At 47.7% G+C, this 25,084-nt stretch overlaps 1 protein-coding gene across 1 annotated transcript in view; it reads left to right on the forward strand.

The window, feature by feature from the left end:
* LOC135057306 (G2/M phase-specific E3 ubiquitin-protein ligase-like) overlaps positions 1 to 25,084 on the forward strand; it is an 89,283-nt gene that overhangs the window by 51,769 nt on the left and 12,430 nt on the right. The window contains exons 8-9 of the mRNA XM_063963197.1: positions 2,432 to 2,548; positions 5,240 to 5,376. Of these exons, the coding sequence (XP_063819267.1) occupies positions 2,432 to 2,548; positions 5,240 to 5,376 (254 nt within the window). The remainder of the gene's footprint in view (positions 1 to 2,431; positions 2,549 to 5,239; positions 5,377 to 25,084) is intronic.

The raw sequence follows: 25,084 nt of genomic DNA on the forward strand, positions 1-25,084 counted from the left end.
GAATACCATTGAGAGTTGCTTACTAATCAACGTCCTGGAGCTTTGTGCTGTCTACAGAGCACTCACTCTCATGGGACATTCTCCGGGGGCAGGCCTATCCAAGTCCAGTCCGACAACACCACTGCGGTGGCCTACCTCAGTCATCAGGGAGGCACATGCAGTCTGTTGACAATGTAGAAAGTGGCATACATTCTCCGATGGGCTGAACACCATCTCCCAGCCATCTCGGTGGTATTCATCTCAGGGATCCTCAACTGGGAGGCAGACTTCCTCAGCCATCATGACATACACACCGGCAAATGTGCTCTACACCCAAAAGTCTTCCAGCTTCTGATGGACAAATGGAGCCTACTGGATGTGGACCTTGTGGCCTCACGACACAACCACAAGGTTCCCGTGTACGGGTCCAGGACAAGAGACCCTAAAGCAGCCTTTATGGACACCCTGGCAGTGAAGTGTACCTTCTGTCTGGTGTACGTCTTCCCTCGGGTCTCCCTCCTTCCCAGAGTTCTTCGCAAGTTCAAGCAAGAAGGATGCACCGTCCTGTTGATAACTCCAGCCTGGCCCTGGTGCCTTTGATTCCCCGATCTACGGAGTCTCTCCATAGACTCTCCCTTTCCACTTCCTCTGCGACCAGTCCTGTTGTCTCAGAGTCCCTTTCTGGACTTGGACCTAGCACACCTGTCTTTGATGGCATGGCTCTTGAGTCCTCACTCCTAAGGTCCAAAGGTTTCTCCCACTCTCTCTGATTCAAACCATGCTCAGGAACGAAAATCTGCCTCAGCCCGAATCTATTGCTGTGTGTGGCATGCTTACTTCCAGTGGTGTGCTGCCAGAATCTGTGTCACTCTGCTTTTTGGGGTTTCCTCTGTCCTAGCCTTTCTCCAAACTGGATTGGATCTCAGCCTCCGCCTAGCATCTCTGAAAGTGCCCTGTCAGTCTGGTTCCAGCAAGGATAGTTCCACTACCTTCCTTCAGGGTGTCCTTCATATTTGACTTCCCTTGTCCCTCTAGTGGCTCCATGGGATTTGTCATTGGTTCTCCAGGCTCTACAGGAGCCCCCGTTTGATCCTCTGGACTCAGAAGACCTCAATCGGCTCATGGCAAAAACACTTTTTCTGCTGGCTATTGCCTCTGCCTAATGAGTGTCCTGTCGCTGCCCCTTTTTGATCTTTCATCTGGACAGGTCCTCCAGTCCCGGGCCGGCTACCTCCCCAAGGTGGTGTCCAGAATCCACCTTAATGAAGAACTTGTAGTTCCATCCTTATACAATACAGTGGGGAAGGCCTCCTTGGACGTGGCCTATGCTCTTTGGATTTACGTAGATCATACCAACTCCATCAGGAAAATGGATTCCCTCTTTGTCCTCTGTGGGTTCCACAAGAGGGGCTGGCCAGCTAAGAAGCAGATTCTGGCCAGATGGCTTGGCATGACTATCTCACAGGCTTACAACAGGCTGATCTCCCTGTACCGGATACTGGGGGTCATTCTGACCCGATCGCTCGCTGCAGTTTATTGCAGCGCAGCAATGTGGTCGGAATTGCGCTGGTGCCGCAGTGCGCCAGCGCATGCTGGACAGCCGAAGGCCGTTGTTCAGTAGTGATCGCCTCTGCCTGATTGACAGGCAGAGGCGGTCGCAGGACGGGATGGGGCTGGACGGCGGCGTTAAATCTCTCTGCACATGTTACATTTGCCCCATCTGCAGTGCACATGGTTTTGCCCATTAGTGTGCTTTTTTGGTTTGCTAACAAACCTGAATAACCCCAATGTCAGGTGTAGTTTCTCTGTCTGGATTTGTAGATTTGGTGGTTGGGATGTATATGGAGACACATTTACACGTGTGGATATTAAAGACCTGGCACAATGTCCAAATTTAATTAATTGTGTGTTATTTTTGTTGGACAGTGAATTCCATATAGTTGCCAATTTCTGCCTGGTAATATTGTCATGAGCTTGCCAGACTTAGAAAGGACTACATGAAACAGAATAAAGCATTGTAATGTCACATTGTTTCATTAATTTATACCCCTTTTACACCGGCAGCATATAACACGGGTTATTGCACATGAACGTGCATAACCCGTGTTGCTGCTCGGTGTAAAAGGGCAGAGTTGGAATAATCTAGGTCGAGTGACCTGGTATTCCAACTCGGGTAGTTTGTGGGGTTGAACACGTGTTCAACCCGGCAAACTGTTCAGTGTAAACGGGAGCCGGATCGCGCGACCTGGCATCCCGTTTACACTCTATGTGCAGGCGCGCCGGGTGGCGGTTGGAGATCATGTGATCTCCAAGTGCTGCCCCCGTCGCATCACCGGCGTCACCATCGCAGCCGGGTAACACCCGTGTCAGGGCTCCCGGCTGCGACCCGCTATATTGGTCTAAAAGCGGTATTAGTGTAGTTCAGTGATATTTCCTCACATTAACCTTTCAGAGACGCATCGTGGGAATTAGAAGCCAATGCCTATAGGGAACTTCTCCAAGTTCACGAACAATGTGACGTAGACCCTTGCCTGTGTGATTCAGGACGAAATTACAGCGAGACCGGAAGGTAAAATGTTTAAATTTTGTTTGCTTTGTGCATCACTTGTCCACAACTTTTTTGTATCCGGACTATGGGGGTAATTCCAAGTTAATCGCAGTAGGAATTTTGTTAGCAGTTGGGCAAAACCATGTGCACTGCAGGGGAGGCAGTTTTAACATGTGCAGAGAGAGTTAGATTTGGGTGTGGTGTGTTCAATCTGCAATCAAATTTGCAGTGTAAAAATAAAGCAGCCAGTATTTACCCTGCACAGAAATAAAATAACCCACCCAAATCTAACTCTCTCTGCACATGTTATATCTGCCTCCCCTGCAGTGCACATGGTTTTGCCCAACTGCTAACAAAATTCCTGCTGCGATCAACTTGGAATTGCCCCCTATAGGTCTACACTAAAAAGGTCTACAGTCAATAGTTTGACCATTAATGGCAGACATGCAGGGCCGGCTCTACCATTAGGCAGCTCCCTAGGGGTGCCGGCCCCTGGAGGCAAAAAAATGAAGGATGTCTCTATATGCGACCTCCTCCTTTTACACTGAGCTGACCACTGCTGCTGGTCTAATCAGGTGCAGCCGCCGGTATCAGGCTGTACCACATAGCGCCCCAGCGCTTCCTCCGTGCCGACACATGTATCATCAAGTCATGTTAAGGCATATTGGAGGCATTTGTAATGATGGCTACCGAGGGGTGTCCCCACGGCCACCCCTCATATGCATCTCCTCCAGGCCCCTGGATCCCGACTCTCCAGCAGCAAGCAGCACCTGACTACATGTCTGTACCTGAAGCGTCACTGTAATGCTGCTGCTGCTGCCTGTATGAGGACTCCTGCTAATGACGAGTAAAAAACAAGAAAACAACTTAAGCTAATTAACCTGTGAGGGTTTCCATGAGAGCACAGACAGTACAGATCCTACAGCCCGGTTGGTGGATAGCACTTGTAACAGCATAATAGGGAAAACTCAGGTACTGGGGCACAATACAGTACAAACAGAGGGGGGGGGACACATAAAATCATACAATTAAAGGGATATAGTTGACATCACGGCAGACAGGATGCCAGCATTAAAAATACTGGTGTACTTTAGAAATTTGAGTGTTGTACCTTTTCTCTGTATATGTATAATGATGCAATTCACCACAGCCCACTTAGTGGCCACCTGCATCTCCCCTCCCCTCCTTGAGGTGGTGGTGGTGGGGAAGGGGGGTTTACAGGTTAGGGGGCGCTAGGATGAAGCCTTGCCTAGGGTGCAGGGAGACCTTGCACCGGCCCTGCAGACATGCATTAGGTCAACAGGGTTAAAAAATTGACAAGCAAAATGTAGACAGTTCAAAAGATCGACAGAGTCAAAAGGTCGACATGACAATGGTCAACACACATATGGTAGACACAAGTTTTTTTGTTTTTTTTAAATCATTTTTTAAAAAACTTTTTCATACTTTATCATCCATGTGGACTACGATTGGGAATAGTAACCTGTGCCGAGTGCAGCGGTAGCAGAGCGAGGAAGTGTGCCTGAAGCATGGCAAGTGAAGCAGTACACTAATGGGGCATGTTTATTGTAGAAAAATGACAAAACACCCCCCAAAAAAATTAAAAAAATAGTCTACCTTTTTTTTCCTACCTATTCTATGTGGACCTTTTGACCCTTTTGACTATTTGACCATGTTGACCTTTTCTACTGTCTACCTATTCTATGTCGACCTTTTGACCCTGTCGACCTAATACATTTCTACCATTAGTTGTAGACCTATTGACTGTAGACCTCTTTTGTTTAGATTTAATAATCTACACCCAAGCCTTATTTATCAAAGTCCACCTCTGTGCTTTTGCCAGCAGTAGCCCCTGCCATTATAAGGGTTCACTTGCTGTTTCTATGTAATTAATGGGGCTAAGACTCTTCATAAATAAGCCCCTAAATTTGTTAACAATGGCCCCAAGGGTCTACTGTAGGGCTCAGGGAACTTTTTTACCTTTTTCCCCAAAAATATTTTTAGATATGCCGATGTTACCCCCTTGATTTGAAAGGAAGGAAATCATATATTATTGTGCATAAATATTGGTTATCACTGTTTATATGGCATTTCTGAGATACTGTGTGTGTGTATATATATATATATATATATATATATATATATATATAAAATTAATTTTTATTTTAGACAATTATTTTTTGGCAATGAATGGTTTAATTAACACTTTCTCCCCAAAACACCAGAATGAATGTAAGAAAGATGAATGAGGGGGTAAGGGGGGGGGGGGGGGGTGACACAACTTTTAGGACCACTGTCTAATCCTGCGGAACTCTGTCAGCGGTCAGCCACAGAACACTTCAAGTTCTGCGTGCGGGTTGGCAGGCCACGGGCGGGGGGACAGGACAGCGCAGGATGGGCGGGCGTGAGGGAGCACAGTGTGACATCAGCACGCCACACCCCGGCCAGGAACACAGCACAGGGTGGCCAGGAATACAGCGCAGGGCGGGCAGGAGGAAGCGCGGTGTGACGTCAGCACGTCACATCGCGAGCTGGCCGGTGCTGGCCGAGGCTGTGTCTCGGCAGCGCGACCGTCCATTACCCACAGGAATTTCATTTTTACAATGATGTAATTTACCCGTGTTCCCTGACCGCTGGTCTACTGGGTCCCTTGCTTAGGTTTATAGGTTCAACTTTAAGGAAGATATTTATGTTAAGTTTTTCCTCTTTCAGTCAGTGGTTTCTAATACGCTGCAACTGCTGTGGGTCATCGGGGACACACCTGGCTTGTTCAGCATTGTCAACAGCTGATTGCACCTGGACTTGTGGAGATTGCTCACCCATCCTTGATAAACCTAATGCTGAAGAAGGTAAGTATTTTCCCAGGATATTTACTGTAATATATAAAATCAATTTTAAATGAACCCATTTTGTGATGGTAGGTAGTATTGGTGTCTAACATCATAATTTATATTTTACTAAACAGGTAGAATGAGACATTACTCAAAACTGTTAAGTTAAAATTATTTTAAGTAGCATGAAAAGACATTTATTAACCACTTGCCTGATGTGGTCACATCAGATGAGATCACACCAGGCTGGGCTATCCCTGACATGGCTGCATCTGATGCGACCAGTCAGAAAGCTGCTGGAAGATAGTCTACTAGCAGCTGCCAATCTCAGAATTTAGAATAAAGCTAGGACACATCCCCCTTTCCCAACTATAAATAAGTGCAACATCACACATGTTGCACTTATTTATAGTTACACAATAAGTGCACATCCCCCTTTCTCTAACGTCCTAGAGGATGCTGGGGACTCCGTAAGGACCATGGGGATAGACGGGCTCCGCAGGAGACATGGGCACTTTAAGAAAGAATTTAGTTCCTGGTGTGCACTGGCTCCTCCCTCTATGCCCCTCCTCCAGACCTCAGTTTGATACTGTACCCAGAGGAGCTGGGTGCTTTTCAGTGAGCTCTCCTGAGTTTACTGATAGAAAGTATTTTGTTAGGTTTTTTATTTTCAGGGAGCTCTGCTGGCAACAGACTCCCTGCATCGTGGGACTGAGGGGAGGGAAGCAGCCCTACTCTCTGAAGCTAGGTCCTGCTTCTTAGGCTACTGGACACCATTAGCTCCAGAGGGATTGGTATACAGGATCTCACCCTCGCCGTCCGTCCCAGAGCCGCGCCGCCATCCCCCTCGCAGAGCCGGAAGAAAGAAGCCGGGTGAGTATGAGAAGAAAAGAAGACTTCAGAGGCGGCAGAAGACTTCATGATCTTCACTAGAGGTAACGCACAGCACTGCAGCTGTGCGCCATTGCTCCACACACCTCACATACTCCGGTCACTGTAAGGGTGCAGGGGGGGGGGGGGGGCGCCCTGGGCAGCATTTGGGACCTCATATTGGCAAAAAGAACACATATATACAGCTGGGCACTGTATATATGTATGAGCCCTACACAAAATTACTGTTTAAGTGGGACAGAAGCCCGCCGCCGAGGGGGCGGGGCTTCTCCCTCAGCACTCACCAGCGCCATTTTTTCTCCACAGCACTGCTGAGAGGAAGCTCCCCGGGCTCTCCCCTGCTGATACACGGTAGAAGAGGGTTGAAAAGAGAGGGGGGGAGCACATAATTAGGCTCAAAAACTATAACATACAGCACCTACCTGGTTAACATTAAGTTACTGTGTTATTCCTGGGATATTATAGCGCTGGGGTGTGTGCTGGCATACTCTCTCTCTGTCTCTCCAAAGGGCCTGGTGGGGGAACTGTCTTCAGAAAGGACATTCCCTGTGTGTGTGGTGTGTCGGTACGCTTGTGTCGACATGTCTGATGAGGAAGGCTATGTGGGAGAGGAGCGGGAGCAAATGAATGTGGTGTCTCCGCCGACGGCGCCGACACCTGATTGGAGGGATATGTGGAAGGTTTTAAATGATAATGTTAATTCCTTGCATAAAAGATTTGACAAGGCTGATGCATTGGGGCAGTCAGGGTCTCAACTAGTGATGAGTGGGTTCGGTTCCTCGGAAACCAAACCCCCCCCGAACTTCACCCATTTTACACGGTTCCGAGGCATACTCGGATTCTCCCGTATGGCTCGGTTAAACCGAGCGCGCCCGAACGTCATCATCCCGCTGTCGGATTCTCGCGAGATTCGGATTCTATATAAGCAGCCGCGCTTCGCCGCCATTTTCACTCGTGCATTGGAAATGTTAGGGAGAGGACGTGGCTGGCGTCCTCTCCGTTTGTGCTTATTGTTTAATTGTGGGGACTGGAGAGCAGCTGTATTATATAGGAGGAGTACAGTGCAGAGTTTTGCTGATCAGTGACCACCAGTTTTATCCGTTCTCTGCCTGAAAAACGCTTCATATCTGTGCTCAGTGTGCTGCATATATCTGTGCTCACACTGCTTTATTGTGGGGACTGGGGACCAGCAGTATTATATAGGAGGAGTACAGTGCAGAGTTTTGCTGACCAGTGACCACCAGTATACGTTGTCTGCCTGAAAAACGCTCCATATCTGTGCTCAGTGTGCTGCATATATCCAGGGCCGGCTCCAGGCCTACTAGCACCCTGAGCGAGAAAATGTAAAAGCGCCCCCCCCCCCCCATGCGCGCGCCGAAGGCGCGCGCGCGTTCCCGGAAAAGTGGGTGTGGCCTCTGGAAAAGTGGGCGTGGCATCGTAACTTCATATCATCAAACTATAAACATATTTTCACACAATTAGCAGCCTTACACATAGCCACAGTAGTGTTCCTTACACACAATGTCTCCAGTATAGTGCCAGATACACATAATGTGCAGTGCCAGCTACACATGACATGCAGCGCAGCAGTGCCAGCTACACATGACATGCCCCGCAGCAGTGCCAGCTACACATGACATGCCCCGCAGCAGTGCCAGCTACACATGACATGCCCCGCAGCAGTGCCAGCTACACATGACATGCCCCGCAGCAGTGCCAGCTACACATGACATGCCCCGCAGCAGTGCCAGCTACACATGACATGCCCCGCAGCAGTGCCAGCTACACATGATAGTGTTCACTTTTTAGGGCATGGTGCTGATCACAGGGAGGGCACATTTTTAAGTTAGGAGGGCAAAATGATGTACATACTGCTTGTTGTTCTCATACCTATATGTCAAAGCATGGACAGTGCGCGCCGAAGGCGCGCAGCAAAAATTAAGGGGAGTTACTTCGTGGGGAAGGTACGTGGCCACATAATAGTGGCAATTTGCATTACACCACACAGTAGTGCAGCTAATACACACTGCACCAGGTAGAACCTCCTATACACTTTGCGCCAGGCACAGCACTGAGACACATTGCCTAGCCACAGACGCCTAGCGGGAACACTACATGACATGCTCCCCAGCAGTGCCAGCTACACGTGACATGCCCCCCAGCAGTGCCAGCTACACGCGACATGCTCCCCAGCAGTGCCAGCTACACGCGACATGCTCCCCAGCAGTGCCAGCTACACGCGACATGCTCCCCAGCAGTGCCAGCTACACGCGACATGCTCCCCAGCAGTGCCAGCTACACGCGACATGCTCCCCAGCAGTGCCAGCTACACGCGACATGCTCCCCAGCAGTGCCAGCTACACGTGACATGCCCCCCCCAGCAGTGCCAGCTACACGTGACATGCCCCCCAGCAGTGCCAGCTACATAAATGGCCACACAGTGCCAGATATGCACCCACAGTGCCATATATAAAAATGCCCCCACAGTGCCAGATATGCCCCCAAAGGGCCAGATACATAAATGCCCCCAGTGCCAGATACATAAATGCCCACACATTGCCAGATGCATAAATGCCCCCAGTGCCAGATGCATAAGTGCCCACACAGTGCCAGATGCATTATTGCCCCTCACAGTGTCAGATACATTAATGCCCCCAGTGCCAGATATGCCCCCACAGTGCCAGATACATTAATGCCCCCAGTGCCAGATATGTCCCCACAGTACCAGATAAATAAATGCCCCCCACAGTGCCAGATAAATAAATGCCCCCAGTGCCAGATAAATAAGTGCCCCCACAGTGCAGATATACCCCCACAGTGCCAGATACATAAATACCCCCACAGTGCCGATATGCCCTCCCAGTGCCAGATACAGAAATGCCCCCACAGTGCCAGATACATACATGCCCCCACAGTGCAGATACATAAATGCCCCCACAGCGCAGATATGCCCCCACAGTGCCAGAAATGCCCCCACAGTGCCAGATAAATGCCCCCACAGTGCCAGATAAATAAATGCCCCCAGTGCCAGATAAATAAGTGCCCCCACAGTGCCAGATAAATAAATGCCCCCAGTGCCAGATAAATGAATGCCCCCCAGTGCCAGATAAATAAGTGCCCCCACAGTGCAGATATACCCCCACAGTGCCAGATACATAAATACCCCCACAGTGCCGATATGCCCCCCCAGTGCCAGATAAATAAATGCCCCCACAGTGCCAGATAAATAAATGCCCCCAGTGCCAGATAAATAAATGCCCCCAGTGCCAGATAAATAAGTGCCCCCACAGTGCAGATATACCCCCCCAGTGCCAGATACAGAAATGCCCCCACAGTGCCAGATACATACATGCCCCCACAGTGCCAGATACAGTAATGCCCCCTCACAGTGCACAGATAAATGTCCCCCCCCCCCCCACAGTGCCAGATAAATGAATGCCCCCCAGTGCCCCCACAGTGCCAGATAAATGCCCCCCACAGTGCCACATGTGCCCCCAGTACCTGCTGTGCCGAGGCCGAGGGAGGGTGAGTGCTGCTGTGCTGCCGAGGGAGGGTGAGTGCTGCTGTGCGCGCCCGCTGTCTGTGCGGCGCCGGTGTCTGACATCAGACGCCGGCGCCGCATAGCGCACAGTGCCAGCCGGGACTCGGAGGACAGCAGGGGAGATCAGGGCCGGCTCCAGGCTCCGACATGGCGGCGCCAGCGCACGGCGCCCATTAAGGGTGGCGCCCTGCGCGGCCGCTCGAGTCGAACATGCCTCGAGCCGGCCCTGCATATATCTGTGCTCACACTGCTTTATTGTGGGTACTGGGGACCACCAGTATATTATATAGGAGGAGTACAGTGCAGAGTTTTGCTGACCAGTGACCACCAGTATACGTTGTCTGCCTGAAAACGCTCCATATCTGTGCTCAGTGTGCTGCATATATCTGTGCTTACACTGCTTTATTGTGGGTACTGGGGACCACCAGTATATTATATAGGAGGAGTACAGTGCAGAGTTTTGCTGACCAGTGACCACCAGTATACGTTGTCTGCCTGAAAACGCTCCATATCTGTGCTCAGTGTGCTGCATATATCTGTGCTCACACTGCTTTATTGTGGGTACTGGGGACCACCAGTATATTATATAGGAGGAGTACAGTGCAGAGTTTTGCTGACCAGTGACCACCAGTATACGTTGTCTGCCTGAAAAACGCTCCATATCTGTGCTCAGTGTGCTGCATATATCTGTGCTCACACTGCTTTATTGTGGGGACTGGGGACCACCAGTATATTATATAGGAGGAGTACAGTGCAGAGTTTTGCTGACCAGTGACCACCAGTATATATAGCAGTACGGTACAGTAGTCCACTGCTCTACCTACCTCTGTGTCGTCAAGTATACTATCCATCTAGATTCTATACCTGTGGTGCATTTTAGTTTTGCAGTTTGCTGACAGTGACCACCAGTATATATAGCAGTACGGTACGGAAGGCCACTGCTCTACCTACCTCTGTGTCGTCAAGTATACTATCCATCTAGATTCTATACCTGTGGTGCATTTTAGTTTTGCAGTTTGCTGACAGTGACCACCAGTATATTTAGCAGTACGGTACGGAAGGCCACTGCTCTACCTACCTCTGTGTCGTCAAGTATACTATCCATCCATACAGAAAAAATATATATAAAGGAGTGCGCTATCAACGGCAGCCTGTATTGGGAAGGTCAATTCCCTGGGTAATTACAAAAATGAAAAGAGGTGTGTATACTGGCGCCGGCTGTAAGTCAAATAATAGACATAATACAAATAGAAATATAAAATATATAACCACTATTTTATTTGAACAATCTTAACAGATGTTAACTATTAAAATATTGTAGCAATTGCTAAGAATAGTAGATAAAAGATTGAGATTATAAGGTACCACTGGTTATGTCCTTTAAGGTGAGATGTCCCAAATTTCTGACTAGGACTCTATTCCACTTAAGTTCACAAGTTCAATTGGTGAAATATATTGTTACCAGACTTGCTTCCGGAAAAAGGTCCCCCTAGGAATCTCATACATGAAGATCCAAATTGGCAAACAGGGATATTGTCACACGCCAGAGGCGGCGTTCGCCGCGCTTACCCCTGCGTGCCTGCTGGTCTGTGTTGCGGCCTCCGTCTTCGGTGGGCCACGGGTTCCGGCGTCTGGCTGGCGCGGCTCCCGGCGGTTCTCCAGGGCAGGGGCGCCGCCATGACACCCGGCATCACGTGGGCGGGGAGCAGGTGACGTCATCAGACTGTTCCGTCAATCCAGCGGTGGCGGGAGATTCAAAGTCAGACGCGGACAGAGCCTCGGCGCCTGAGTATCGTCTTTCCCTTGAGGTGGATGCCAGCGCTCTTGTTCCCTGCAAGAATCTCTGAAGTTGTACTCCAGTGTCTCCGGCATTTCCAGGTGCCAGTTCGCTGCATTGGTTCCAGCGTTCCCAGCGGCTGGTGTGTCTCTCTGCGGTCCTGTCACCAGTGCTCCTAGGAATCAGCGTCACAGTCACCGTTAACAAGTTCTTCAAATCATCAGCGTCACAGTCATCGTTCACAAGTTCTACAAAGCATCAGCGTCACAGTCACCGTTCACAAGTTCTACAAAGCATCAGTATCACAGACTCCGTTCTCAAGTTCTACACATCATCAGCGTCTTAAACCACTGCACTTCAGTTCTTCAAATCATCAGCGTCTCAGTCACCGTTCTCAAGTTCTACACATCATCAGCGTCTTAAACCACTGCACTTCAGTTCTTCAAATCATCAGCATCTCAGTCACCATTTTCAAGTTCTACAAATCATCAGCGTCTTAAACCACTGCACTTAAGTTCTTCAAATCACCAGCGTCTTAATCTCCGTTCTCAAGTTCTTTTAGTCATCTGTGCCTTTAACCACCGTTCACAAGTTTCCCAACTCATCAGTTTCTTTTCACAATTTCTTCAGTCACCAGTATCTCTGACATTGCTCACAAACCCTTCAATGTTTCTGGACATTCCCTCATAAGTTCCCTTTATGCTATATGACTTTTGAGTTGTCTTTTCCCTGCAATAAAGCTCTTCAATATTTCACCAAACCTTACTGTCAGAGTCCTGTATGAGGAAATCCTATATCAGATCACCCCTGTTCCGGTTCCTCTTCCCAACCATCGGAAGAATCCCCGAGTTCACAACACACTCAATCTAGGTCAGTGACAGATATATCCGGGTCTGTAAGTGACTTGTGCTGGGATTTTATCCGGTGGATGCAAAAGAGTCCATACCGTCAGAGTTGTTGTTGGAGAAACACCTTGTGGTCCTTAAATAGATAGCTCAACGCGTTTCACTGGTCTTGTAACTGCCAGCTTCCTCAGGAGCATGAAACTAGTGTATTACCAGTGCCCTTTATATACCCTTACAATTAAGGAATAACACAAAACATTTGTTGTCTCCATTCTAATACATTAACTAATATTGCACATAACTCAATTTAAAACGCAGCAGAAAACAATCATTCATAAGCCTCAATGGAACAGTATATTTATTTAAAAAAACGAGGTTAGGAAATACTAAAAAACACTGAAAGTATTTACTTGAATTAATGTCATGTGATCGATTCCGATCACATAACCATTTTCAGCCAAAGAACACTGTCTGTGGAGTGTTCGTAAGTTCCCGCCCGTGGGCACGTGACCTCCTCCGATCACGTGATACCAGGGGCTTGCCGGGTCTCTTCCTTGCGGTCCACGGACCCGGAAGTAGCGGTGCGCTGGATGGAGCGCATTATGCACGGAGAGAGAGTGGGCGCTGCGTTCCATTCTCAAAAGAAACCAGCGCAGACACTTAGGGGTATATTTACTAAGGTCCCGATTTTGACCGAGATGCCGTTTTTTCTGCAAAGTGTCATCTCGGTAATTTACTAAACTCAAATCACGGCAGTGATGAGGGCATTCGTAATTTTTTGGAAGTCCAAGAAAAAAATTACGAATGAATACACCATCGGTCAAAACGCGGCTGTTTAAGTATGAATCTCGGTAATTTACTAAGAAGTGCAAAGCAAAAAAAAAAAAAACACTGCCGTGAAAAATTACAACTCGTAAAAAAGTGCTAAAAAAAACCAGACCTGCTTTTTTTCCCCGTGATTGGATAGGCATGCACGGATCCATGAGATCCGTGCATGTATATCAGTGGGAAGGGGTGGGAAAGTGGTTATTTTCGGGAAAAAAAATGCGTGGGGTCCCCCCTCCTAAGCATAACCAGCCTCGGGCTCTTTGAGCCGACCCTGGTTGCAGAAATATGGGGGAAAAACTGACAGGGGTTCCCCCATATTTAAGCAACCAGCATCGGGCTCTGCGCCTGGTCCTGGTTCCAAAAATACGGGGGACAAAAAGAGTAGGGGTCCCCCGTATTTCTAAAACCAGCACCGGGCTCCACTAGCTGGACAGATAATGCCACAGCCGGGGGTCACTTTTATATAGTGCCCTGCGGCCGTGGCATCAAAAATCCAACTAGTCACCCCTGGCCGGGGTACCCTGGGGGAGTGGGGACCCCTTCAATCTGCGGATGGGGGGCTGATAGCCTTTTGTGAAAATGAAAAGATATTGTTTTTAGTAGCAGTACTACAAGGCCCAGCAAGCCTCCCCCGCATGCTGGTACTTGGAGAACCACAAGTACCAGTAACCAATGGTGGGAACTTTCTGCTCAGCGGTGAGGTCACTTTCGGTCAACCGCAGGGCAGAAAGTTCCCACCATTGGTTACAATGGAGCGCATAGGCGCTACATTGTAACACTGCCGCGTGCCGCCTGTCAGTCAGTACAGGAGCACACAGCCGATCAGGAGGGTGCTACAACGTGGCGCTCCCTGATTGGCTGAAGAAACCCACTTAGACAGAAGTCAGAGTGGGTTTCTGGCAGTCGGGGAAAGGGGACCCATGTGCAAACATGGGTCCCCTTTCAGTGCGTGGCTCGGGTGTCCGTTTTTTTATTTTATTCAAGTACGTGGATTACAAATGGATGCTACGAGGAGCCTGGGACCCTGGAGCTGGTGAGTATAATTTATTCAACAGGTACCCCTTGGATTCTACTGGAGAAGAGGACCGACCTGCGTGGGGCCATAGGTAAGTATGTTTGTATGTTTGTGTGGATGTATGTAATAAATCTTTACTTTCAAGGTGTGTGTGTCTTATCTTTTTTTGGGTATTTTTTTAGTAGTAGTACTACAGGTACCAGCGGGCCCGTTTTTCCGCCGCATGCTGGTACTTGTGGTTATCCAAGTACCAGCATGCGGGGGAGGCTTGCTGGGCCTTGTAGTACTGCTACTAAAAACAATATCTTTTCATTTTCACAAAAGGCTATCAGCCCCCCATCCGCAGCCAATTGGATGGGGGGGACAGCCTCGGGCTTCACCCCTGGCCCTTGGGTGGCTGGGGGGGGGGGGGCCTTGATTGAATGGGTCCCCACTCCCCCAGGGTACCCCGGCCAGGGGTGACTAGTTGGATTTTTGATGCCACGGCCGCAGGGCACTATATAAAAGTGACCCTCGGCTGTGGCATTATCTGTCCAGCTAGTGGAGCCCGGTGCTGGTTTTAGAAATACGGGGGACCCCTACTCTTTTTGTCCCCCGTTTTTTTGGAACCAGGACCAGGCGCAGAGCCCGATGCTGGTTGCTTAAATATGGGGGAACCCCTGTCATTTCCCCCCCCATATTTCTGCAACCAGGGTCGGCACAAAGAGCCCGAGGCTGGTTATGCTTAGGAGGGGGGACCCCACGCATTTTTTTTCTCCGTTTTATAGTGTTTATTTAAAAAAAAAAAAAAATGAACCCCAGCACGGATCACACAGATCCGGCTGAGATTCATTTTGAAAAAGTCGGCAGTGTTTTGCTAATCACTGCCGTATAAAAGGTAAAAAAAACACGAATGACATCGACATCGAAACAAATGAAAAATCCGAATACGACAGCTTAGTAAATTAGTCGTAATAAATTCAAAAAGTTGCAGTTTTACACTTTCGATGTCATTCGTGATTGAACTTTGACCTTTTTCCGAAAATTACGAATGTTAGTAAATATACCCCTTAGTATCTTTAAGGGGAGATGTTCAATATATACAGAAAGGGGGGAGGAGGAGGGGATAAGATATAAAGAAAGGCTATTTAGCCTACAAATAAAGGATATAATTTCTAACACACGAATATTACTAATGATCACAGGCACAGTTGTTACAAACATTGTACTATCAGTGTATCTCAAATACAATAAAGTTGGATCCATACAGTATAGTTAAATCTAATAAATAATATAAATACTAAAAACTCCAAACACATAAGTTAGCCGATGGTCAAATCTAACCTGTAATTATCATATTTATAAAACAATTTCTATAGATATCATTCATTAATAATGCACCATATTTAATTTCTAATATTAACATACAGTATGGATCAATTTTCCATTTTATAGTTATAGAATTTAATAACATTATTAACCGGAAAAAGAAGGTATGAATACTTAATTTTGCGTTTAACATTTCATGATTATATATCCCAAAGTTTAAGGGAATGTGAGTACCTAATATAATACAATAAGCTGGAGGGGAGACAGGAGGAACTCGGAGGCCCGGAAGAAAGAGCCAAATTGAATCTATAACATATGTGTATGAATGCACGTAAGGCATGCGTGGCCCACATCAGTGAGAACACCCGCCCTCGTGCAGACACACCCACAATGAACTAGTCCTACTAGGAATTCAGGAATAGAAAATACTATCCATCCATACCTGTGGTGCATTTCAGTTGTGCGCAGTATATATAGTAGTAGGCCATTGCTATTGATACTGGCATATAATTCCACACATTAAAAAATGGAGAACAAAAATGTGGAGGTTAAAATAGGGAAAGATCAAGATCCACTTCCACCTCGTGCTGAAGCTGCTGCCACTAGTCATGGTCGAGACGATGAAATGCCATCAACGTCATCTGCCAAGGCCGATGCCCAATGTCATAGTAGAGAGCATGTAAAATCAAAAAAACAAAAGTTCAGTTAAATGATAGAGATGAGCGGGTTCGGTTTCTCTGAATCCGAACCCGCCAGAACTTCATGGTTTTTTTCACGGGTCCGAGCAGACTCGGATCTTCCCGCCTTGCTCGGTTAACCCGAGCGCGCCCGAACGTCATCATGACGCTGTCGGATTCTCGCGAGGCTCGGATTCTATCGCGAGACTCGGATTCTATATAAGGAGCCGCGCGTCGCCGCCATTTTCACACGTGCATTGAGATTGATAGGGAGAGGACGTGGCTGGCGTCCTCTCCATTTAGATTATAAGAGACTGAGAGAGATTTACTGGAGCTGACTAGGAGGAGTACTGTTACTGTAGAAGTGTAGAGACTGAGTGGAGAGAGTTTACTAGTGAGGACAGTGCAGTTTACTTTATAATCCGTTCTCTGCCTGAAAAAAGCGATACACAGCACACAGTGACTCAGTCACATACCATATCTGTGTGCACTGCTCAGGCTCAGGCCAGTGTGCTGCATCATCTATTATCTATATATAATATTATATATATCTGTCTGACTGCTCAGCTCACACAGCTTATAATTGTGGGGGAGACTGGGGAGCACTACTGCAGTGCCAGTTATAGGTTATAGCAGGAGCCAGGAGTACATAATATATTATATAGTGAGTGACCACCAGACACACAGTGCAGTTTATTTAATATATCCGTTCTCTGCCTGAAAAAAGCGATACACACAGTGACTCAGTCAGTCACATACCATATCTGTGTGCACTGCTCAGGCTCAGGCCAGTGTGCTGCATCATCTATTATCTATATATAATATTATATATATCTGTCTGACTGCTCAGCTCACACAGCTTATAATTGTGGGGGAGACTGGGGAGCACTACTGCAGTGCCAGTTATAGGTTATAGCAGGAGCCAGGAGTACATAATATATTATATAGTGAGTGACCACCAGACACACAGTGCAGTTTATTTAATATATCCGTTCTCTGCCTGAAAAAAGCGATACACACAGTGACTCAGTCAGTCACATACCATATCTGTGTGCACTGCTCAGGCTCAGGCCAGTGTGCTGCATCATCTATTATCTATATATAATATTATATATATCTGTCTGACTGCTCAGCTCACACAGCTTATAATTGTGGGGGAGACTGGGGAGCACTACTGCAGTGCCAGTTATAGGTTATAGCAGGAGCCAGGAGTACATAATATATTATATAGTGAGTGACCACCAGACACACAGTGCAGTTTATTTAATATATCCGTTCTCTGCCTGAAAAAAGCGATACACACAGTGACTCAGTCAGTCACATACCATATCTGTGTGCACTGCTCAGGCTCAGGCCAGTGTGCTGCATCATCTATATATATTATATATCTGTCTGACTGCTCAGCTCACACAGCTTATAATTGTGGGGGAGACTGGGGAGCACTACTGCAGTGCCAGTTATAGGCTATAGCAGGAGCCAGGAGTACATATTATATTAAAATTAAACAGTGCACACTTTTGCTGCAGGAGTGCCACTGCCAGTGTGACTGACCAGTGACCTGACCACACTGACCACCAGTATAGTTAGTAGTATACTTATATTGTGATTGCCTGAAAAAGTTAAACACTCGTCGTGTGACTTCACTTGTGTGTTTTTTTTTTTTTTATTCTATAAAAATAAAACTCATTCTGCTGACAGACAGTGTCCAGCAGGTCCGTCATTATATAATATATAATATATACCTGTCCGGCTGCAGTAGTGATATATATATATTTTTTATATCATTTATCATCCAGTCGCAGCAGACACAGTACGGTAGTTCACGGCTGTGGCTACCTCTGTGTCTCTGCACTCGGCAGGCAGTCCGTCCATAATTGTAATACCACCTAACCGTGGATTTTTTTCATTCTTCTTTATACATACATAGTTACATAGACATCTTCTCTTTATCAACCAGTCTATATTAGCTGCAGACACAGTACAGTACGGTAGTTCACGGCTGTGGCTACCTCTGTGTCTGCACTCGGCAGGCAGTCCGTCCATAATTGTATACCACCTAACCGTGGTTTTTTTTCATTCTTCTTTATACATACATAGTTACATAGACATCTTCTCTTTATCAACCAGTCTATATTAGCTGCAGACACAGTACAGTACGGTAGTTCACGGCTGTGGCTACCTCTGTGTCTGCACTCGGCAGGCAGTCCGTCCATAATTGTATACCACCTAACCGTGGATTTTTTTCAGTCTTCTTTATACATACATAGTTACATAGACATCTTCTCTTTATCAACCAGTCTATATTAGCTGCAGACACAGTACAGTACGGTAGTTCACGGCTGTGGCTACCTCTGTGTCTGCACTCGGCAGGCAGTCCATAATTGTATACTAGTATCCATCTCCATTGTTTACCTGAGGTGCCTTTTAGTTGTGCCTATTAAAATATGGAGAACAAAAATGTTGAGGTTCCAAAATTAGGGAAAGATCAAGATCCACTTCCACCTCGTGCTGAAGCTGCTGCCACTAGTCATGGCCGAGACGATGAAATGCCAGCAACGTCGTCTGCCAAGGCCGATGCCCAATGTCATAGTACAGAGCATGTCAAATCCAAAACACCAAATATCAGAAAAAAAAGGACTCCAAAACCTAAAATAAAATTGTCGGAGGAGAAGCGTAAACTTGCCAATATGCCATTTACCACACGGAGTGGCAAGGAACGGCTGAGGCCCTGGCCTATGTTCATGGCTAGTGGTTCAGCTTCACATGAGGATGGAAGCACTCAGCCTCTCGCTAGAAAAATGAAAAGACTCAAGCTGGCAAAAGCAGCACAGCAAAGAACTGTGCATTCTTCGAAATCCCAAATCCACAAGGAGAGTCCAATTGTGTCGGTTGCGATGCCTGACCTTCCCAACACTGGACGTGAAGAGCATGCGCCTTCCACCATTTGCACGCCCCCTGCAAGTGCTGGAAGGAGCACCCGCAGTCCAGTTCCTGATAGTCAGATTGAAGATGTCAGTGTTGAAGTACACCAGGATGAGGAGGATATGGGTGTTGCTGGCGCTGGGGAGGAAATTGACCAGGAGGATTCTGATGGTGAGGTGGTTTGTTTAAGTCAGGCACCCGGGGAGACACCTGTTGTCCGTGGGAGGAATATGGCCGTTGACATGCCAGGTGAAAATACCAAAAAAATCAGCTCTTCGGTGTGGAGGTATTTCACCAGAAATGCGGACAACAGGTGTCAAGCCGTGTGTTCCCTTTGTCAAGCTGTAATAAGTAGGGGTAAGGACGTTAACCACCTCGGAACATCCTCCCTTATATGTCACCTGCAGCGCATTCATAATAAGTCAGTGACAAGTTCAAAAACTTTGGGTGACAGCGGAAGCAGTCCACTGACCAGTAAATCCCTTCCTCTTGTAACCAAGCTCACGCAAACCACCCCACCAACTCCCTCAGTGTCAATTTCCTCCTTCCCCAGGAATGCCAATAGTCCTGCAGGCCATGTCACTGGCAATTCTGACGAGTCCTCTCCTGCCTGGGATTCCTCCGATGCATCCTTGCGTGTAACGCCTACTGCTGCTGGCGCTGCTGTTGTTGCCGCTGGGAGTCGATGGTCATCCCAGAGGGGAAGTCGTAAGCCCACTTGTACTACTTCCAGTAAGCAATTGACTGTTCAACAGTCCTTTGCGAGGAAGATGAAATATCACAGCAGTCATCCTACTGCAAAGCGGATAACTGAGGCCTTGACAACTATGTTGGTGTTAGACGTGCGTCCGGTATCCGCCGTTAGTTCACAGGGAACTAGACAATTTATTGAGGCAGTGTGCCCCCGTTACCAAATACCATCTAGGTTCCACTTCTCTAGGCAGGCGATACCGAGAATGTACACGGACGTCAGAAAAAGACTCACCAGTGTCCTAAAAAATGCAGTTGTACCCAATGTCCACTTAACCACGGACATGTGGACAAGTGGAGCAGGGCAGGGTCAGGACTATATGACTGTGACAGCCCACTGGGTAGATGTATGGACTCCCGCCGCAAGAACAGCAGCGGCGGCACCAGTAGCAGCATCTCGCAAACGCCAACTCTTTCCTAGGCAGGCTACGCTTTGTATCACCGCTTTCCAGAATACGCACACAGCTGAAAACCTCTTACGGCAACTGAGGAAGATCATCGCGGAATGGCTTACCCCAATTGGACTCTCCTGTGGATTTGTGGCATCGGACAACGCCAGCAATATTGTGTGTGCATTAAATATGGGCAAATTCCAGCACGTCCCATGTTTTGCACATACCTTGAATTTGGTGGTGCAGAATTTTTTAAAAAACGACAGGGGCGTGCAAGAGATGCTGTCGGTGGCCAGAAGAATTGCGGGACACTTTCGGCGTACAGGCACCACGTACAGAAGACTGGAGCACCACCAAAAACTACTGAACCTGCCCTGCCATCATCTGAAGCAAGAAGTGGTAACGAGGTGGAATTCAACCCTCTATATGCTTCAGAGGTTGGAGGAGCAGCAAAAGGCCATTCAAGCCTATACAATTGAGCACGATATAGGAGGTGGAATGCACCTGTCTCAAGTGCAGTGGAGAATGATTTCAACGTTGTGCAAGGTTCTGATGCCCTTTGAACTTGCCACACGTGAAGTCAGTTCAGACACTGCCAGCCTGAGTCAGGTCATTCCCCTCATCAGGCTTTTGCAGAAGAAGCTGGAGGCATTGAAGAAGGAGCTAAAAGGGAGCGATTCCGCTAGGCATGTGGGACTTGTGGATGCAGCCCTTAATTCGCTTAACAAGGATTCACGGGTGGTCAATCTGTTGAAATCAGAGCACTACATTTTGGCCACCGTGCTCGATCCTAGATTTAAAGCCTACCTTGGATCTCTCTTTCCGGCAGACACAAGTCTGCTGGGGTTGAAAGACCTGCTGGTGACAAAATTGTCAAGTCAAGCGGAACGCGACCTGTCAACATCTCCTCCTTCACATTCTCCCGCAACTGGGGGTGCGAGGAAAAGGCTCAGAATTCCGAGCCCACCCGCTGGCGGTGATGCAGGGCAGTCTGGAGCGACTGCTGATGCTGACATCTGGTCCGGACTGAAGGACCTGACAACGATTACGGACATGTCGTCTACTGTCACTGCATATGATTCTCTCAACATTGATAGAATGGTGGAGGATTATATGAGTGACCGCATCCAAGTAGGCACGTCACACAGTCCGTACTTATACTGGCAGGAAAAAGAGGCAATTTGGAGGCCCTTGCACAAACTGGCTTTATTCTACCTAAGTTGCCCTCCCACAAGTGTGTACTCCGAAAGAGTGTTTAGTGCCGCCGCTCACCTTGTCAGCAATCGGCGTACGAGGTTACATCCAGAAAATGTGGAGAAGATGATGTTCATTAAAATGAATTATAATCAATTCCTCCGCGGAGACATTGACCAGCAGCAATTGCCTCCACAAAGTACACAGGGAGCTGAGATGGTGGATTCCAGTGGGGACGAATTGATAATCTGTGAGGAGGGGGATGTACACGGTGATATATCGGAGGGTGAAGATGAGGTGGACATCTTGCCTCTGTAGAGCCAGTTTGTGCAAGGAGAGATTAATTGCTTCTTTTTTGGGGGGGGTCCAAACCAACCCGTCATATCAGTCACAGTCGTGTGGCAGACCCTGTCACTGAAATGATGGGTTGGTTAAAGTGTGCATGTCCTGTTTTGTTTATACAACATAAGGGTGGGTGGGAGGGCCCAAGGACAATTCCATCTTGCACCTCTTTTTTCTTTTCTTTTTCTTTGCATCATGTGCTGATTGGGGAGGGTTTTTTGGAAGGGACATCCTGCGTGACACTGCAGTGCCACTCCTAGATGGGCCCGGTGTTTGTGTCGGCCACTAGGGTCGCTAATCTTACTCACACAGTCAGCTACCTCATTGCGCCTCTTTTTTTCTTTGCGTCATGTGCTGTTTGGGGAGGGTTTTTTGGAAGGGACATCCTGCGTGACACTGCAGTGCCACTCCTAGATGGGCCCGGTGTTTGTGTCGGCCACTAGGGTCGCTAATCTTACTCACACAGCTACCTCATTGCGCCTCTTTTTTTCTTTGCGTCATGTGCTGTTTGGGGAGGGTTTTTTGGAAGGGACATCCTGCGTGACACTGCAGTGCCACTCCTAGATGGGCCCGGTGTTTGTGTCGGCCACTAGGGTCGCTAATCTTACTCACACAGCTACCTCATTGCGCCTCTTTTTTTCTTTGCGTCATGTGCTGTTTGGGGAGGGTTTTTTGGAAGGGCCATCCTGCGTGACACTGCAGTGCCACTCCTAGATGGGCCCGGTGTTTGTGTCGGCCACTAGGGTCGCTAATCTTACTCACACAGCTACCTCATTGCGCCTCTTTTTTTCTTTGCATCATGTGCTGTTTGGGGAGGGTTTTTTGGAAGGGACATCCTGCGTGACACTGCAGTGCCACTCCTAGATGGGCCCGGTGTTTGTGTCGGCCACTAGGGTCGCTTATCTTACTCACACAGCGACCTCGGTGCAAATTTTAGGACTAAAAATAATATTGTGAGGTGTGAGGTATTCAGAATAGACTGAAAATGAGTGTAAATTATGGTTTTTGAGGTTAATAATACTTTGGGATCAAAATGACCCCCAAATTCTATGATTTAAGCTGTTTTTTAGTGTTTTTTGAAAAAAACACCCGAATCCAAAACACACCCGAATCCGACAAAAAAAATTCGGTGAGGTTTTGCCAAAACGCGTTCGAACCCAAAACACGGCCGCGGAACCGAACCCAAAACCAAAACACAAAACCCGAAAAATTTCAGGCGCTCATCTCTATTAAATGACCCAAAACTCTAAATTAAAAGCGTCTGAGGAGAAGCGTAAACTTGCCAATATGCCATTTACGACACGGAGTGGCAAGGAACGGCTGAGGCCTTGGCCTATGTTCATGGCTAGTGGTTCAGATTCACATGAGGATGGAAGCACTCATCCTCTCGCTAGAAAACTGCAGTTCCACTCCTAGATGGGCCAGATGTTTGTGTCGGCCACTTGGGTCGCTTAGCTTAGTCACACAGCTACCTCATTGCACCTCTTTTTTTCTTTGCATCATGTGCTGTTTGGGGACTATTTTTTAAATCTGCCATCCTGTCTGACACTGCAGTGCCACTCATAGATGGGCCAGGTGTTTGTGTCGGCCACTTGTGTCGATTAGCTTAGTCACACAGCGACCTTGGTGCGTCTCTTTTTTTCTTTGCATCATGTGCTGTTTGGGGACTATTTTTTTGAAGTGCCATCCTGTCTGACACTGCAGTGCCACTCCTAGATGGGCCAGGTGTTTGTGTCGGCCACTTGTGTCGCTTAGCTTAGTCACACAGCGACCTTGGTGCGTCTCTTTTTTTCTTTGCATCATGTGCTGTTTGGGGACTATTTTTTTTTAAGTGCCATCCTGTCTGACACTGCAGTGCCACTCCTAGATGGGCCAGGTGTTTGTGTCGGCCACTTGTGTCGCTTAGCTTAGTCACACAGCGACCTTGGTGCGTCTCTTTTTTTCTTTGCATCATGTGCTGTTTGGGGACTATTTTTTTGAAGTGCCATCCTGTCTGACACTGCAGTGCCACTCCTAGATGGGCCAGGTGTTTGTGTCGGCCACTTGTGTCGCTTGGCTTAGTCACACAGTGACCTTGGTGCGCCTCTTTTTTTCTTTGCATCATGTGCTGTTTGGGGACTATTTTTTTGAAGTGCCATCCTGCCTGACACTGCAGTGCCACTCCTAGATGGGCCAGGTGTTTGTGTCGCCCACTTGTGTCGCTTAGCTTAGCCATCCAGCGACCTCGGTGCAAATTTTAGGGCTAAAAATAATATTGTGAGGTGTGAGGTGTTCAGAGTAGACTGAAAATGAGTGTAAATTATGGTTATTGAGGTTAATAATACTATGGGATCGAAATGACCCCCAAATTCTATGATTTAAGCTGTTTTTGAGGGTTTTTTTGTAAAAAAAACACCCGAACCCAAAACACACCCGAATCCGACAAAAAATTTTCAGGGAGGTTTTGGCAAAACGCGTCCGAATCCAAAACACGGCCGCGGAACCGAATCCAAAACCAAAACAGAAAACCCGAAAAATATCCGGTGCACATCTCTAGTCTCAACCCATGCTTGACCCTATGTCGCAGGGACCGTCAGGGTCTCATAAGCGCCCACTATCCCAAATTGTTGACAGATACTGACATGGATTCTGACTCCAGTGTCGATTACGATGATGCAAAGTTACAGCCAAAATTTGCTAAATCCCTTCGATATATGATTATAGCAATAAAGGATGTTTTGCACATCACAGAGGAAACCCCTGTCCCTGACACGAGGGTGTATATGTATAAGGGAAAGAAGCCTGAGGTAACTTTTCCCCCCTCACACGAACTGAATGAGTTATGTGAAAAAGCTTGGGAATCTCCAGATAAAAAACTGCAGATTTCCAAACGGATTCTTATGGCGTATCCTTTCCCGCCAACGGATAGGTTACGATGGGAATCCATCCCTATGGTGGACAAAGCTTTAACACGCTTATCCAAGAAGGTAGCCCTGCCGTCCCAGGATACGGCTACCCTCGAAGATGCTGCTGATCGCAAACAGGAGGTTACCCTGAAGTCTATTTATACACATTCGGGTACCTTACTAAGACCGGCAATTGCATCGGCCTGGGTGTGTAGTGCGGTAGCGGCATGGACGGATACCTTATCTGAGGAGTTGGATACCCTAGATAAGGATACTGTATTATTGACCCTGGGGCATATAAAAGACGCTGTCCTATATATGAGAGATGCTCAAAGAGACATTAGTCTACTGGGTTCTAG

The sequence above is a fragment of the Pseudophryne corroboree genome, chromosome 3 (genome assembly GCF_028390025.1).
Source record: "Pseudophryne corroboree isolate aPseCor3 chromosome 3, aPseCor3.hap2, whole genome shotgun sequence".
NCBI classification, from domain to species: Eukaryota; Metazoa; Chordata; class Amphibia; order Anura; family Myobatrachidae; genus Pseudophryne; species Pseudophryne corroboree.